The 19,475-nt window shown below is 34.4% G+C and overlaps 1 protein-coding gene across 6 annotated transcripts in view; it reads right to left on the bottom strand.

Annotated features, from left to right (window-relative positions):
* Window positions 1-18,521, bottom strand: part of CadN (neural cadherin) — a 385,766-nt gene extending 367,245 nt beyond the window's left edge. For all 6 annotated transcript variants that reach the window (XM_088257634.1, XM_088257638.1, XM_088257636.1 and 3 more), the window contains exons 1-2: window positions 18,419-18,521; window positions 8,858-10,258 (exon numbers count right to left, since the gene is read on the bottom strand). In XM_088257634.1, coding sequence (XP_088113760.1) covers window positions 8,858-10,211 — 1,354 coding nt within the window. In that variant the 5' untranslated portion in view covers window positions 10,212-10,258; window positions 18,419-18,521. The remainder of the gene's footprint in view (window positions 1-8,857; window positions 10,259-18,418) is intronic.
* Window positions 18,522-19,475: the final 954 nt, after the last annotated feature.

The raw sequence follows: 19,475 nt of genomic DNA, 5'->3' as shown, positions 1-19,475 counted from the left end.
GTAAAATCGCCTTCAATCTAACTTCAAGCCCACTTGACAGGGTAGGGGTCGAAGTAGGGAACGTGGATTCTGTCGAGTGGGGAAAACCGGCTGACCGATATAAAGAATTGCTGGAAAAGTTTCATATTTTTCTACGTATAAGCATTCGAACCTACAGCCTAATTGCATTCGAACACGCTCTCTTGTTGTGAAATGAAAAAATATTTTCATGCATAAATTTATGGTTGACATACTTTACGAATGTAAACTATGGCATTATCCACATTCATATTTATTTAGACACATTTTCAATTACACATATTTTGTAACTATATGGATTGGATATATCTATCATTAAGTCACTACTATTTATTAACATAACCGCCTCCGTGGTGTTATGGTCAGCACGCTCGGCTGCCGTACTGGAGGTCCCGGGTTCGATTGCCAGATGGGATCAAATAAATAAAAGTGTTTTTTTTCACTCTAATATTTATTCAATATTACATTGGACTGGTACTTGGAGCGAAAAAAAGATGATCACCTGTCCTTTATGTGTTGACGATCAAGATTACACTGCGTTTATATGATGCATTACCCTATGCACCCTCGGGTGCGAATAAGGATTTGAAGAAAATTAATATTTCGAGTGTTTCCAACTTTTTGTTCACAAATGCTTGATTTTACCCCAATAAAATATGTACTTCATATAATTCTTTTTGTTTAAAAGGATATCTATAATTTACGTATTAAGTATCTACAAATTATAGAAAGATGAAAGTGAGAAAAAAGGATTTTGATATGTACACACGAAAATACCAAAATATGGGTTTATTTTAAGTAAACCTCGTGCGGTTTTCATATCTTAGGATATAAAAACTTGACACGGAATTCTAGGGATTTGCCGTTCGCTGGTAGAAAGCCATGTACTAAAGCAAGTAAGTCCGCTATTAAATAAGAAGTTAAATCCTCGGAACATCTGGTGCTCTGGGCCACGTGTCGGATAAGCGAGCTTTTACATTACGGTAACATGGCGTGGGCGACAGATTCTGAGATCCGTTTTTACACACATAAATAATTGGAATACACCAAACCAGTGTTTACTGTTCACCCACTTCTTGCATAGTATTAATTCACTATTGTTGAATAGGTCAGTATTGGCGGCAAGTAGGCAATCAGTTATAATAGAAACGACTCAAAGCTAATTATTTTTAAGCAGAAAATTTAATTAAGTAGATTTTTATAGTAAATTTTAAGATCCTTAATTTTAAAATACATTAAAAACTAAATTTAAATATTCATATTATTTCTTGATTTTGGGTGTGTAATATTAAATTAAATGAGTTATTTAAAAGCCTTTTATTTATAATATTTACTGGTGTCTTGTATTGATTCAAGACTGTGTTATTGTTAACATGACAAATCCAGGAAACTTCGTCATCTTTCCTAATTTGCAATTCTTCAGTTATATTTAAAAAAATTACATCATTTATTTATTTATTCTTTGTTACAAATTTTCTAAAGAACAAAAAAAACAGTCAAAATATATAAAGCACTAAAACAATATACATGGATTTAGAATTCCAAATTGCACTTATGCCATCTAAGATATTATTTGTTTTGCCGGATCTGGGTTCTGATTCCGATTATTTTGCCTTAGGTTAACTTAAGAACAGGTATGTTTGAACTTAAGTACAAACATACCTGTTTTTTTACAAAATAAATTGCACTTAGGCTGTAGGTTAACCTAAGAACAGGTATGTTTGAACTTAAGTTCAAACATACCTGTTTTTTTACCAAATAAATTGCACTTAGGCTGTAGGTTAACCTAAGAACAGGTATGTTTGAACTTAAGTTCAAACATACCTGTTTTCATTTACCAAATAAATTGCACTTAGGCTGTTTCGCCTGCCTACGGCTCTTTTTTAGGTACCAAATACACAAGCAAAGACAGTCGAAGTGCAATTTATTCTGTACAAAAATACATGCAATATAACTATATTATTATAACTATATTATATGGTATGTGAGGATTAAACCTTGCATAATTTTAGCGTATGTGTTTATTTTTTCTCACTGAGATTGTGTTTTCAATGGCTTAACGAGCACCGCCTGATTTGGGTAAGCAAGGGACACGATTTGTGGTGCGTTGAAGCGTGTCTTACCACAGCTTCCCGTGGATGCGGTGAAGTGCATCAATAATATATTCTTAAGAGTGCAAACCGAATACCTTGCTTTGACTCTTAAAGTGCACCTAGAAAAACGTTGTCATAATAATTTTTTTTTAAATTTCAAAATACATTATCCTTATCTCAGCGGTAAATTCTTTCCTTATTTTGCCATTTGAACATGTATCATACATCGTTTTGCCGCACATTGGTCTGATAGATCGAATATCTTATCACAGGAAATCATCAAGGACTATACACACGAGAGAATAAAAACACGTGAAATTAGGAAAGAATGTAAGGCTGAGATAAGCATTATCGATAAAATTAATAAAGGTGTGTTGAGATGGTTTGGACATGTGGAACGTAAGAGTGAAGAAAGTACGGTTAAACAAATTTATGAGGCGAATGTAGTTGGAAAAAGAAGCAGAGGAAGACCGAGGAAAACTTGGCATAATCAGGTATGTCAAATACTTGAAAGCGGCCGGGTCTGGAGTCGTTATAATCGTCAGGTATGTATGAGGAGATGCATGAATGTAGAAGAGGCGAAGAATGTTTGCAAAGACAGAGTGGTGCGGCGTTCGATTCTCTCTGCCTACCCCTGCGGGGAAGCGGCGTGATAGTTAGTTAGTTAGTTAGAGAATAAGGATGTTCAACGAATTTATTCATTTTATTACATCCATTATTGTAGTAATAATATTCCTTTACAAATCAATTCTATTTTCAGTATACCTTTCATTCAAATATTTGCTTTCTCACACGAATAATTTTGTACGTGATATTCCAAAGCTTTGTTTGGTCATTAGCGTGCGTAAAATAGCAATAGAGAGGCATGGAGATAACCAGTTGATAGTTTTACCGTATTTCGGCGGATATGGTGAGTACTACGGCAATTTAGATCAATTATTGCGCTTAAATGTGAGAAAATGCGGATTAGAAAATGAATGATTTTATATTAAAACTAATAAAAAGATGATCAATAAAAATAATAAAGATATATTTTGTTACATTAAAAAATTAAACTGTAAATAACAGTGAAATTCTGGAGAGATGATCTCAGAAGATTGCTGACAATCGCCACAGTGCGCTGTGCTGCCACGTGTCCAGTCCTCATTTGTTTTCAACAAACTGTTTATGATGAGGTTGGCTCCTCATCATCCTCTCCCGGATGCGAGCCTTTCGGTATATTAATTTTAATTAATTTATTGGGATGGGCTCATTAAACATGGAGAGGCATGAAAATATAAATTTCAAATTATATTTTCATCTAAATATTTTACAAAACTATGAATTCGAAAAGCTCAATGAAATTATTATGCTAATTGTTGTGTTACTTAACGGGAATTTCGATTACGTAAATATTATTTTATGTTTTTTTGTCAGTTTTGAAAACCTTCGTCGATTTGAAAGATGATTAAAATTAGCCACGGTTTATCTGTGCGTTACGGTTGCACATTCATGGTCCACGAGATTCAATCGCCGAATCACCGACGTGAGATAATGGAACTAGATTCTAATCCTCTCCTTGATTGAATCCCCCGAAGTTTGCCCTTTGTGAAGAGTTTCGTCCGAGGGAAAATTTCCCGCTGCACAAATACATAACTCCTTCCGCGCCGGCAAGCGAGGTTGCGAAAACTTTCGGGTTTTCCGCGGCGGGTGGGTTTTCTTATTTGACCCCTCCCCTTCCTAATTCTTAGTATCCCTCCCTTTCGCCTGCTGTAGGCAGCCAAAGCTATTGATTTTTCGCCACGCCCGGAGCAGCGGAGGGGCGGGGGGAGGCAGCGGGGGCGGGAGGAGGGTAGGCCGAAAGCAAGAGTACAAGATACGCCGGGAACGGTTTTTAAATTACCTACTACGAGCCGTCTAGTCGTTTGTACCATATTTTTTCGCTAAATAGCAATTTGTTCATTGTAACTTAACCTCGCAGTAGAGGAAGTATTGCGAGTTCTGGGTGCTTTTATGTTAAGGATAAGCGAGATAAAATACAATCATCATTTAGGCTTTTATTCTGGGATGAATTTAAATAAAATAACTGCAAACAATTTATGAAAACATCACATTAAGGTACTGTTAAAGTAACCATTTTTACAATTTGAACGATTCAAGTTTAATAAAAATGATAATGATTCCGAAAAGATTGCCATGTAAATAAAAATTTAATGTTTTAATAACCTAAAAAATTTTTTTTCTTAACATTTAGATTTTTAATTACCAAACTCTTTATACGTAATTTACACACAAAAATTCAACGAAGGCACAAAATAAATAAAAAATATTTTTTTGAGTATAATCGCGCCATTTCCTCATAGGGTTAAACAGAAAGGAAATAACACATTGTATGTAAAACAAACTCATACATAACTGAGGTAAAAGTTTGTTTTGATTTTTTTCTTTCCCGTATCACGATATATAATGAGCGCATCATAAATTTTGGCATTCTTCAAAACAAAATTTACAACGTAAACGTCACTGTTGTTCCTCATTCGTTCATTGCAAATATCATATAAAATCTGTCTTAATTTTCCATATAAAAAATAATGTAAAAACAATTTTTTCATAATCGGTTAATTTTTGGGCAGTATTCATTCAAGTATGCCTTCTGTTTTGCGAAATAGAAGTCAAGTTGTGGCAGAGTGGGAATCGAATCACGGACCTCAGAATCACGGGACCACAACCGACTCATTATATACTTCGTTTATTACAACGTTACATTGAGTCAAATGCAAAAATTCCCATCCCTTAAATAATCTTTATTATTTATCCCTGAAAGGGAATGACCCCATATTTTTCTAAACCTATAGATTGAATCGTTTTTTGTAATCAATGAATTTGATGAAAAGAAACAACAACAAAAGACTCACTGAGTCCCCCTTCGTTATTGACATGCTTTCGAACGAATAATAGTTTAGTATGGAAAATAAAATAAGCAACTACAAACGAAATTCTTATCGTCAAAAGTTAAAATAATTTACATAAATTTCATTTTAATTTTTATCATTGTGTAGTTGTTAGCGCGTTTGGCTACCGTACTGGAGATTCCACGATCAATTCCTAAGAGGGTGAAAATAATTGGAATCATTTCGTTCGCAAATGTATTCAATACTATCCTGGAATAGTCAGTTTGCCTACATATAATTAGCGATCAACTTAACATTGCGTTAATCTAAACTAGTGCCCTATAATGTGCGAACAAGGGTTATAAGAAGTAGAAGAAGATCGATTTCAGTTTCAACAATTTTTTTTTTAAATTACCTTCCGAAAATTATTAGTTAAACCAATCACGTTTTTTCTTTGCAAATGATAAATAAAGATATTTTTTATATTAAATTATCTCCCAATATGTATATTATGTAGATTATTTTATAACTATGCGTCATCTTATGAACTTCCATATGAATCGTTCTTGTGAACTTTCTGGTCTTATATTTAACAATACTAAATATCTATCAACATTCGTTCGCTATAAATCCTAGGTGTATACACAATCGTTGATTCGGCAGTCACTTTGAGGTAATATTTATCCATTTTTATTTTAGTTTTACTTAATAATAACCCCTATTTCTTAAAATCTATTATATCACGTCCTTTGGCGTATTCCGTATCATTTACGATGTTTGAAAATAATGCAGAATGTATGAAAACACGTGTCACAACAGATTTTAAGAAATAGTGGTAATACCACGTAAAACTTAAATTAAAAACATATTTTTATAAAAATCTTAAGGAAACAGAGCTTTTTTGATTTCATCTAAAATTCTTATCATAGCTTTGATTCGCATTTCTCCGTTTGAAACCTTTCTCAAATTTTTATGACAGTAATCGATAACATTTTACTCGTTAAAAATGCACTGATGCAGGATACCTTTGAAAATCCGAGCTGAGAATTGAAAATAAGACAGCATGGTAGCAGGTAGCTGTATGTCTCAGATCGCGTGTCGTGAGTGTGTGAGGCTGATATTATTATATGGAAGGATAGGGGGTGGATCGCAGTAACCAAATACATATACCATTATCTTTCATGTGTGAAATTTTAATAGTCTCAGCTATTAACACCTTGTATCAAGTGAAGAATGGAGTTGGCAAAAGGAGGATGAAAGTAGCCTAAATGCAGTCGAAATGCGTTCTCTCAGACGAATGTCCGGCAAAACGATGTATGATAGATGCTCGAATGGTGATATAAGCAAAGAATGCAAGGCTGAGATAAGCATTATCAATAAAATTAAGAAAAGTGTGTTGAGACGGTTTGGGCATGTGAATCAAATAGTAAAGAAATAATAGTAAAACAAATTTATGAGGCGAATGTGGTTAGTAATAGAAGCAGAGGAAGCACGTCTGTATAAGCCCTTTTGAGGTAATATTTTACGAAAATGGCGCTTTATAAATTATTCAAAATTATTATTATTATCATAATTATAATAATTATTATTATTAAAATTACTATTATTACAGAATTCACATGAAGAAACAAATGATGCTATAAAAAAGTATCTTTGAAAAATCATCGGATTTTGTGTTTTGTTTTGATTACTCTAAAAACTATTATATCCTTAATGCCTGTTCACATGTGAAATTTTTGCTTCGCGGTCGCTTTTTTGCGCAGGTAAACACGTGCGTTTTATCAGCAGTTTTTCCGTCCACACATGCGCGTAAACTAATTTGCACAAGTGCGAAGCAATTATTGTAAGAAAACTTCTATTTTTTACGAGATTTCAAAAATAAATTTGAATGCTTTAGACCCCTTCTCTTCAATCACCTACTTACCGATTTTTATGGGTTCCATTGGGTAGATTTCTATTGTTAGATGATGATGCTTATTTTAATTTATACGTATTATATTTTGTATTTCTTATGTACTAATTATGATTTTTCACGAAAAAATAAAAGTTTTACATAAATAACAACCCATCACGCTGCTTTCCCGCAGATGTAGACAGAGAGGATAGAACGCCACTCTACTATGTCTTTGCAAAAGTGACTTTGGAATCTAGCTACTACGGCTTGAGCAATACCGCTTATCATGGTCCTACTTAAGCTTCATAAGTTTTATAACAGATACCCACTTGTGAGTGGATTTACTCTTTATGTTTAAAGTTACTATAATTTCATGTCATTCATGAGTGAAAATTCTTGGCAAAAAAATCGACCCGTCCACTTTCAAATACATATTAGAAATACTTAGTCACACCAAGTTTCCTCAGTTTTCTATTTCCGGCTAAAGTCGTCTCATATAAATTTATACCGTTCTTAAAATTTTGAGTTTTAGAGTTGCGCTATTACGTCAAAGTTTACAAATCCTAATTTTTTTTTTGTATAAATTAGTTTCTTCTTTGTGCTGAAGCAGAACAAATAGAATTCGAATTAACCATTTCAAAACTAAAAAGATAAGGTTTTGGACCAACGAATTTTGAAAAGTACCCAGAACCTAACTACCTAACTAACCATCACGTCGCCTCCCGCAGGGGTAGGAAGAGAGAATAGAATACCACACTATCTTTCTGTCTTTTCAAACATCCTTTACCTCTTCCACATTCATGCATCTCCTCATACACACCCGTCGGTTATTTCGACTCGTGACCAAGCCGCTTTCATCGTTGGAACCAATAATGATCTTTGTTTTTTAAACATCATAATAAAAAAAAAACTTTGTCTTTTCTAGATCTAATACGTAAAGTAGTTTAAGTAATGACCTTGACAGATAAACGGGTTGAAATATGAGAGCAAAGGGACCTACTTGAAACTCAAGATTAACAAATAAATCATCATTTTCGAGAGAGTCAAATTCAGTAGCATGTATGGTATGTATGTGACTAGTAATAAACATTCAAGTGGATGTAATTCCATGTTTGTTTTCGTCATGAGAACATAATATTTTCTGTTCCTTTGACTTACCCCAAGCAGTTGTTTGGCAACGCTTTGTCCACATGTGTCGGTGTTGGGGTTAAGGGTTCTCCTAGCGAAATCCGCAATGTCAATAATATATTCTAGGGGCGCGTTGCCAACCGCTGTAAAGCCTTTGAAACAGCAAATATGCCATACAAGAAAGCATTAATATATAGTAGCTACTATATAGGTTTTTTTGAATACCATATAGTGGAGACTGGGCGTGGAGCCACGTGCACGCTATGGAAATACTTGAATTACTTCACTAAACTGCCGGCGACGCGACGAGTCTCACATATTGTTTTATTTTTATTTTTAAATGTCTGAGTTCGGAAAAGTTTTCATATAAATCTTCGTAAACGACCGACAAAAAAATGTCAGTGTGGTTGATAGAGCAACTAGCGATCATGAGGTAAATATTTTTCTGCAGACCCTTATCCGCAACCAATATTGTCAAATTGATGCAGTGTAAATTTGATCGTCGACTACACGAAGGCTTCTGCTGATAAGATCTGCGCTTGAGTTGCCATCCAGGGAAGGATTAAATAAATATGAGAGTGAATTAATGACTTACATTTTCATCCCGCATGTAATCGAATCTGAGACGGTAGCAAAATACGCTAACCAACCACCACACAGACATTATAAATAATAAACATAGGTCCGTATTCAATAAGTGGGAATGTACCTATGTATTTCATTAAAAAAAGATATGTTTATAACGTGTTTCTAATCTATACTAAGAATACTTTGTTTACCATATGTTGATAAATAGAGTAAGTATCATATTAAAAAATACAGATAAATTATAACAGATAATCAAATCAACTTACCACCGTTGCCTGCGTTCGTTATCGTCACCCAGAAGTCGATTGTTTTCTCTGGCCCTAATTCCTCGAAGTCCCACTTCTTTTTCACTTTAACAACACCACTTGATTCTACAGTAACCCAAACATTTTCATCGCGAATCTTGAACGTTTCCCTATCGGTTTCCTTTTCCAGTTGAAAGACACTTCGACCTTCCGTCTCACCATCCGCTTCTGTGAACTCTATTCTCTTAGTCGGCCTAACAGCTCTGGTCACTCTTCGCTTTTCTCTATGATGGGTATTTGGGTCGACTTCATTTGTCATTTCGATTTCTTCATTGATTGTTACAGCGGGAGGAACGAAGTCAATAAATACCTTGGAGGGAATCTTCGATTTTAAGGTAGGAGTAGCTACATCATGAGCTTCTACTTTCAATTCGATTTCCATTTCTGTGGGTTCACCAGTAAGCAATATCTCACCAGTTTGAGGAACGATGACTACCAAATTGGTCGGTGTTATTAAAGCGTATGCAATCTTATCTCCATCAGCGTCCTTCGCTTCTACTTTTCCTATGGACAAAAATCGCTTCCAATTGACTGTAGCATTACCATTGTTATCGACACCCCTCGTTCCGTTGACTTTAAATCGGTAAACTTTTTTCAAAAATACTGGAGCATTATCGTTCTCGTCAGTCACTTCTACGTAAATTTTTGCAACAGTTTTTTTGAGTCCTCGTTCATCGCTGGCTTGGATTCTCAAGACGTATTCGGATTTCTTCTCTCTGTCCAACGGCTTACCGGTAACGAGCCACACACCTCGATTTGCGTATTCGACTGTAACGTTTGGCATGACTTTCAAACTGTCACAATCTTGGAGAGCGAAAGCGCCGTCATCGTTGCCTGATATGAACTTGTAAATGATAGGTGTTGTATCAAATATCGAAGTGGCCATCAAAATAGGCACGTTTTCTACTTTCGTCCCCGGTGACGCGTTTTCTATAACCTCTCCTTTCGCTTGCAGGACATCGGCTTTGAACCTTAGCATGTCTCTGCGGTCTAAGACGAAAAGCGGTACTAAATGGGTCGCCGTGCTATTCGGGGTCTGCTCGAGGACTACGAGATTCACGGGTTTGTTGATGAGCGGGGAGAGATCGGAAGTTGTCATTACCAAACCATCTCCTAACACGGTGAAAAACTTCGAGTATTCCTCATCTAAAATTCTAAAATTGAGATTGTTTTGTGAGTCGTTGGTGGCGAACTTTTTGATTCCAAATCCGGGATGCACATCGTGAGGCAGTACGGAAAGAGCTAGTGCGGAGCTGCTGAGCAGCAATAGGGCCGCCGCGAGGGCGGCTGCCCACTTTGTGGGGTTGGTCTCCATCACCTCTACGCTCTTGATGCTCGCAACACTCTCATCCTATGCTACACCTGAAAAAAAAACAAAATTTTATTCAAATTGAAAAAGCGTTTAACATTTTTTGCCGCTATTAGCACCCATTAACGAAAAGGTGCTGAATCGGATCACCGTGTTTAATTTAACAAGAATACATTGTTTAGTAATCAATCTATATGCCGAACACAAAAAAAAAATTTAAATTAGACGATCTTACAATATAAACAATAACAACATATGAAAATATTCGTTCACACATATGAATGGTACACACGTACACATATTTGGACCACCTACATCTAAGATAATAAACATCCATAATGAGGTGTTGAAATCAAGATTATCCATTTAGAAAATGTAGTCATACCTCATTATATATTAACACAAAGAATAAAGGTACTAGCGAAAATAAATACACCGATATTATATCATCTCATCACGATTCACGATTCAACTCAATATCTAGTATGTCTAATTACTAATAATAGTGATGTTTGAAACTCAATCCGCATCAACTTTTACCAAAATACGACATTGAGTGATGTAGACCAGAAACCTAAAACAATGACGGATGAAGAGCTCGGATTCGTCGCAGATGTATTCTACCCCTCAAATGATTCGACAGGAGTCTCCCTTGTATGATGTTATGATGAGCCCCTTTTCAGACGAAAAAACCCGAGTTACGGGCTTCATTCAAAAGGCCTATTCAATTCAACGCTCAACAAACCCGAGAGAAGGAGATCCCCTCACCTTTATTTTGATATGAGCGATCTTGAACCCTATTTAGCTTTGACTGCACGGAAAGTCATCCGTGTGGTGTTTTCATGGGCAACCGAAATAGAAGACGAGGGGTTGGACGAAATTAACCCAAACATATATTATTCACTCACGAGCCACATACTCGTCTATTATGCAGTAGGCAACTAGAATCTATGCAAGAGGGGAACGGCATAATGTATTTACAGGTTTAATTTTCATTCCCTCATTACGAACAAAGGCATTCCAAAATCAAACCAATAATAAACAAACTCTGCAACTAATCATCACGCCCCGTGTCCGCAGTAGTGGGCAGAGAGAATAGAACGCCACACTATCTTTCTATCTTTTCAAACATCCTTTGCCTCTTCCACAGTCACGTAATACGTCTCCTCATACATCTCCTCATAAACACCCTCCGATTATTTCAGTTTCTTGACCACCTTCAAGTAATACTACATTATGCCAAGTTTTCCTGGGTCTTCCTCTGGTTCGATTTCCAATTACATTCACTTGATATATTTGTTTTACCATTCTTTCCTCACTCATTCGTTCCACGTGTCCAAACCATCTCAACATACCTTTCTTAATTTTATCGATAGTGCTTATCTCAGCCTTCTTTTCTTTCCTTCTATCATCATTCGAATATCTATCATACATATCACATTTCGACTGCACTCAGTCTGCTGACATCCTTCTTTTGACATCTCCATGCTTCACTTTCATCCATTAGGGTTAGTACTAGGACTCTGTTGTCCAATGACAATTTAGCTTCCCCTATTAACCTTTTATTTGCTACAACTGATTTGAGTACACCATCTACTCTGTTCCTAGCATTCACCCTCCTTTTTATATCTTAATCAATCTTTTCATCTCTAGAAAATATGCCACAACAAAAAACATCGATGTAAGTACTAACCTAAAAACCTACATGAATCTGCCTTTATCAATTCCATAAATCTATTTGGTAAGGCATGTTAGAGATGATTGATTAAATACATACCCACACAGAAACGTTCACAATCGGCAAGTAACAACAGCAAAAAAGTTTTGTATTGATGTTTCCGCCAACATATTAGTATGTAGGTACTTATATACATTATTTAAATAAACTATGTCCACGTGGTCGGATATCGATGTTAAAATGTATAGTATTTTTTTTTACTATATACGATTACATTATTTTGTACGTATTCTAATTTGTGCGTGTATTTCTCTAAGTATTGTTCCATGATCAAGAAGCGAGATAAGGTAACCCTCATTCTAAGTCCATTAGTAAACCTCTTTGGCATTTACTGGGTTTAATATTGTACCGGACTGAAAACGCCTAGAAGTTGAATGAAATGGCAAAAAATCGTCCCGAAAAAATAAATGTTAAAATTTTTCTTCATTATACTAATTTAAATTGATAATTGAATCTTAATTGAACCATATATCGGTAGTGTAGTATTTTAAAATTAAATAACAATCGTAATAATAAAAATATTGTAAATATCACAAAATTCCGGAGAGATGATGAGAGATCAGCTCAAGCAATTGCAACACTGCCCTCCAGTGCTGCCACATGTTCAGCCTCCATATGTGTTCCACAAGCAGTTTTATGTTTGTCTGTTGCAAAGTAATGTATCTTTGCTTTTCACTAATAACATAAAAGGTCTAATGAAATCGACAAAGAACATTCATGAATTATTATTCTTCTTCTAACCCTTATCCGCAGCCAATGGTGCATAGGGTACTGTATCGCATGGAAGCAGTGTTATATTGATCGTTAAGATAGGCAATGTGATCAGTTCTGCGCCACTGGTACTAGTCCTGAGTAATATAATTTTAAATAAATATTAGATTGAAAAATCAATCATTTTTATTTCGACTCCCTTTGGAATCGATACCTGGACCTCCAGTATCCTTCCGAACATTTTGAATGCGTCCAAATACTTGTTCATAAATATGGATTTTCCCCATTCAGCAGTTATTTTTACATCATTCGGATGTTGCATACAAATTAAAGGGTTTCTGCTAAATGAAAGCATTCCTCAATCCAACATGGACTGTTGTGAACTCATATGTACCTACTATGTCATGTGATTTATCAATATATCCAAAAGTTTTAGTGTGCTTGTCAATAAGGGTAGAATGGTGAATGTTGCACGTATGTAAAGAGATGACTTAACCATCCTACGACAGGCCATAAGCCGTGTAATTCCCAGACTTCCATATTCTTCTTCATCTAAGCTGAGATGTTAAAATGCTCCAGTGCCCTAGCCGAACGCGCTAACCACTACATAAGGGAGGCGGATATAAATTTAACAGCAATCAAATAATTTTTATCAATTAAGCTTTTTACTCGTGCGGTGTCGAATACATTTTCCCGGGATAAATCTACCTATGAGATATTTAATTCTAACTTTCTTGGCGTAGGTATCTAATGGTTAAAGCGTGGTTAGTAAAAATGATAATCAGGAAATTATTTCACCTGTATAAGTTGGAGATAACATGTCATCGAGTGAAAAATGAAGATAAAAAAACGGCACTGAATCATATGCAATTATTATAAACATATCGCTCACTCCTTTCAAGAACGTTATAAATCAAAAATCGTCAATTTTCAGTTGTTTATGTTTTCGGAATGCCTAAAAAATGTACTGTATCCCAGCAAAAGAGGCATATTTTTAACTTAATATTTACCCGCTACAGGCCAGAAAGAGTTGTTTTTGCATTTTGAAGAAAAGGTATTGTTTTATTATTCTTTTAAATAAATTAAATATTTTTCAAACGTAGAAAAAACCTTCAGGTTTTAACTAAAAAGATCTGTTGCACAGTAAAAAGTTAAATAAATGGCTTGATATTTATTTTAAATATTTTTTATTATATTTTTAAACTTTAAAACGTTCTCCTGGAAAATCAAGTTTTTTGATTTATGACGTTCTTGAAAGGATTGAGCGATATATGATTAAAATACATATTAAAATCATTTAAAAAATTAACTTTTATCAAGGAAGTCAGAGAAGAAGAAGGTCAGGAGTCGAAATAATTGGCGGGTATATATGAGGAGATGTATGAATGTTAAAGAGGCGAAGAATATTTCCTAAGTTCTATTACGCCTACCCCTTCGGGGAAGCGGCGTGATGGTAAGTTAGTGAGTAAAATATATATGGACATATATGTAATTATAAGACGAATATATCATTAGATTACAGGGTTTACGAAAAATATATTTCGAAATAAGATGAGAATTTTGTTAGAATTTTTATCATCAAATGATTATTCAAGCAAACGAAATGATTACTCTTTGAGACGATTAAAAAAGAGCAAATTAAAACAATTCTGCTATTTTGAAGAAAGCATTTCGTTTATTTTTTAAAGACTACTTCTTTCGTGTTTAATAACTGACAGAATGGTGAACGTTACACAATGTATAAAATGATCACTTAAGCTAGTAACTGACAGGTGGCAAGTCTTGTAAATATCTAGATCCCTGTATCTATTCCGTTCGTATAAAAAACGCATATTTGTTGAGACATCTACATATGTTATAATATATGTATTCTGATTTTATTTATCGTACATTGTTTGATCTTCACGTATACAAAATGTTAAAGGTGACTTTGATTTTAAATCCAGTCGTAAATATAGCGGAAACGGACCGTTGTGTCAGTACAAGTAGATACGAGTGGTCAGATAAATAATCTTAAATCGGTGTGGCATTCATTTAAAGCGATGAGCAAGAAATATTTCATCGATGAATCTGATCTACTTCATTTTATACTAGTTTGACCTTTTCGCAACAAAGCGAAGATAATTTGGTGGAATGAAGTTCTTTTTTGACTTACATTTGAAGATAATTTTTTTCATATTATTTTTTGACATCTCAACATAGATGAATAATACTATGAAGTCTGGGCATTCACGGGGCTCGACCGTCATTCTCTCTGCCTAACCCTGTGGGGAAGCGGCGTAGTGGTAAGTTAGTTAGTTATTTATTGTTTCGGCATTCAATTTGCGTTAAGATATGATTAAATTATAAATAAAACACTAATGTTTTACCACTTGAGTACTCAAGTGGTAAAATACAAGTGTTTTATATATAATTTGATAAAATTCTAAGGACTTTATTTACTTGAGTTGATATTTTGTATTGAAGAGCTGTCTTGAGAAAAGTATTTGTTTTTTCCGAACTTTTCAAATCAAAAAGTTCGAATTTTCTTACAACGCGTGTAGGTTTTTCTAAAATGATACAGCCATTTCTCGATATTTTATTTGGAAAATCCAATATCTGTCATTAACTCATTTCATATATTGATGTTACATTTTTTTACTTCAGGGATTTATTGTTTCTGAATCCGAATTTACGAAACCTTCGTTAAACGGTTATTCTCAAATACAAAGTTTGTAAGGATCTTATCATGTTTTATTAAAAAATGTAATACGTATTCCGGAAATCAGTCGTAAGTAATATCGATGCTTTTTAGATGTAAAAATATGACCAAAAAATTCCACTTCCAATTCAAGATTTCAATGCTTTGAAATATTTTTGTACAAATAAAGGGTACCAATACATATTTTACCTTTTTTGAGGTTCTAAGCGAGCATTAAAGCTTACATGAATCGATAAAATAATAATAATGAATACTCATTGAAAAATAAAATGTATTTTGCGCCAAATAATGCTAAAATAGAGCTTTTAATTGAGCTTACTATATTTTCCCACGAGAGTGAAAAATATGTTAAGTGTTGCTCGATGATGAATAAAGGTTAAAATCGTCAGTGGTCTACATTGTTCACATTTTGAATTAATTATATAATTATTTTTAGTATTAGGTAATCGAATAAAAAAAACGACTTCATTCAAAGAAGTCGATACTTAATTCGGTTTCTGATTTACTCGTTTAAAGTTTATTGCATATTTATGGCTTCTAACATTATTGACAATTTTACATCAAAAACTTTAGCTAGACTAAAATATAAACCGTTAAAATGTTTAATATTTTAGTAACAATCACACATTTAGTTTACAGGGGTATGAACCTGTTATGAAATAGTATGCTTATTACTTTAAACTCATCTCTGGTTTAACAAAAAATCATTTGATTTGCCTGTACAGACTGTGAATTATTTGTTTATGAAATTACTCCCATATACTTTTTGCTACAAAAAAGTGCACAGGCCCCTTCAAAATATACATTGCATTCGCCTTTGACAGATATCACAGCTGATCATTTTAAAGCGTCTTAGTAAATTGAGTGAATAATAGTATGCAAGTATCTAGTTAAGAGTAGAATAAGCACTTAACTAGAGGCCGCAGGGGCGGGAGAGGTTATTCCACGTGGTTAGCCAACCGTACTATGCGGAGACATGAGATGGCTCTAATAAACTCCATGCATTTCAGGCAAACCAATAAACAAGTAAAACCAAAATTTTAACTGTACAAACTATTCGAGAATACCTAAAGCGAATAACTTTTTTTCCCCCAGCAAGGTGGAAGAATTTAATATTACAGGTGTACGTTAAATAATAGAACCAAAAAAAACCACTAAGTCGTGGCTGAGTAATAAATGCTTGCATCCCGAACAAACCATTAATTATATAATTATTTTGATGGTCACAAAAAAAGAACTTTTGGTTTTATATAATTTTTATCGTTAAAAGCTTTATCGTAATACTTTTGGGATTGATCGGCATTAATTAAACATATTATATGATGCGCATTTTACCTATAAAGAGCCATTTGATTATACCGGGGGAAATCACAGTAATATATTGTTCCTCCAATTTAAAAAAATTGAGAGGTAATACAAATTATTTAAATTAATAATTTTCTTATCTAATTTACATGAATTATACTAAATTACTGTCAATTTAACAATCCAGGTGTAGTAAGCCAAAATAGTGAGAATATTATGAATTTGATATTTAATAAAGCAAACTTTTTTCAATTAAAAAAGACTGCAAGAAGAATTTGTAGAATCGAAGCACCTTTAAGTATAATTTTTACTATTAAATTATCCAAAATGATAATCATTATTATTCTATACGAATCTAGTTAGAATAAAATACGGTTGTACTATCTTCACCATCTTATGTCATATCGTTTAGTGTAGTTGTTGATCTAAGGCACATTATCTTTATTACGATCAACATTTGTGAGAGAAATACTTTAGTGATAGAAATCGTTTAGTTAAGAAACTATAAAGAAAATTCAATTATATTTCGTAATGTCTATAATTAAAGTACATGTGGATAGAATTTATAAAAACTTGGACAAAAATGACTAAAATCAGTTCAATAATCAAAATTATTTTACGGGTAGTAAAAGTATAGTAATAAATTACAACATTAATATAATTTATTTACGTTATTTTCTATTAACGATATTTATACGCTACTGGATTAGTAAGTAAAGCTAAACTGAAGACACTTTAAATTTGCGGGGAAGTTTAAGCGATACGTTAGCAGTACACAATTCGTTGATTAATAATAACAATAATGGTGGTTAGGATTTTCGAACAATAGGAAATAATATAATTTTGTAGAATAGTTTGGAAAATTAGATTGATTTACTGGATAATCAGCATGAATATAAATGTTCCAGTAAGGTATTGATAATCATTATTTAAACTCATTTATTTACTCGTGTGTAATATCACCGCAATACAGCTGTATACTCGCCTGTAATGGTTATTATTTTTACAAACATTAGTTTGTCACGTGAATGAAAATCATCACTACGGCTGTCATGTCAGCTACACGCTACACTAGCGCCTCCTGGCGGGGGGCGGGTTCGGCTTTCCCGGGAGATTTAGCGCCAATCTTATATTGTTATAATACCGGCTGCAATTTTACTCGCAAGCTCTCCAGAATGTGGTCATTTTGTCGTCTGTCGAATCCTAAAGCGTCGGTTATTTATAATTCCAGTGTAGCGGGATGTTATTAATAGGGCGCCGCGAGCGCCGCGACGGATCAATATTCTTAGCGGCGCGCGTCCCCTCGTGCATAGACCCCAATACCCAGACACCGTTCCACATGGAATACGGAAAAATTACCATAAATTATTTTACTGCAATTCGCGACAATATCTTTTTTTACATGATCGTATTGCGACTTTTCGAGGTTCTGTCAGAAAAATTCGGGAAAACTAAAATTAGCCGTAATTTTTCGTCCTTGCGCAGAAGTCGCGGCAAAAACACAACAAACATGGCAACCGTTTACCAGCGGAGTGCGTGAGAAAAAACCTTTTTTCGACGAAATATTCCTCCAGAATTTGGCGGTTCACAGACCTCGAACATCGGAGACCAACGCGCAATATAAACAAACAACACAGCGAAGAGATAGATGCGTCGATCTTCACACGTCGAATAAATCACGAGATAAACATAGAATATATCACTTCTATAGCACAATTTCACGTCGACGCGTTAGAATTTTATATTTTTTATACTTACTTTATCACAAAATCGATGTTTTATTTCGTCGGCGATCGGCGTGACAGCCGGATTGAGCGAACGATGCGCGACACACTCCCCTGACAACTGCCGGCAGCGGACTGAGCGGATTGGCGGAACGCATATCGAGCGGAGCGCGCGCGCACGTGAACACCCGTCCCGAGTTTGCCAATACCGATATTCAGCCTACAAACACTTTACCAAAAGCTCTCTTCACTCGGAGCTTTTAAAGAACTAACCGCCTCAGAATGCTACATGCGTTTACCATTAAATATTCACTTTAGTCGCGCAGTGTTCGTCCCGTGCATGCGGTGAAGTCGTTAGCGACCCCTCGCTGGGTAGTTTCCCTCCGCGTTGCGATGGCTTCTTTGCTTTGCGAAGGGGGAATACCTAAGAAAATCGACAGGGTTGTTCTCAAAGCCCTCGGAAAATATGCATCTTTTATTAGTCGCGAGAATATTTGGTGTTAATCTTTCCCTCGACTGAATTACATTTCATTTACCATACCTGAAAAAATATTACATACTTATGCAGATAATAGATTTTGTAGTAAACATAACCATGTGTTGTTTCACACTGATTATTTTTTAGTATTTTACTGAATTATTCAAAATATAAACATCGAAAAAAAAATGCAGGAAAAATAAATTTGTGGTACATAGTTACTCCGTACAATGTATTTGATAATGTTGCCTCTATACATTCCTAGCTTTCACATCAATTAACAATAAAGTAGGTACGTAATTATTTAATCGTTTATACTGCGACTCTATAAATTATGAGACTTATGGTATATGTAATTTTAATCATTTTAATCATTTTAATCAATTTAATCACGGTATTCTCACAAATGTCTAACAGATTTATTAGGTATAAACCTTAACTACTAATACGTTTTGGTTGGTTGGTTGGAAGATATTGCTTTATCGCACTTAGCCTGCCAACATGCTCATATTTTCTTTCCCAAAAGTTTGATAAAATAAAATAAAAATGAATACACATATTTAGTAATCGTAATACTTGATAGAACTCTGAATCAGAGATTCTGGGTTCGAGC

Source organism: Brachycentrus maculatus, unplaced genomic scaffold (assembly GCF_059751285.1).
Source record: "Brachycentrus maculatus isolate JH-2025_06_01 unplaced genomic scaffold, ASM5975128v1 h1tg000086l, whole genome shotgun sequence".
Lineage (NCBI taxonomy): Eukaryota > Metazoa > Arthropoda > Insecta > Trichoptera > Brachycentridae > Brachycentrus > Brachycentrus maculatus.
Note: the sequence above shows the minus strand (reverse complement) of the source record. Positions and strands in the feature narration are given on the sequence as shown.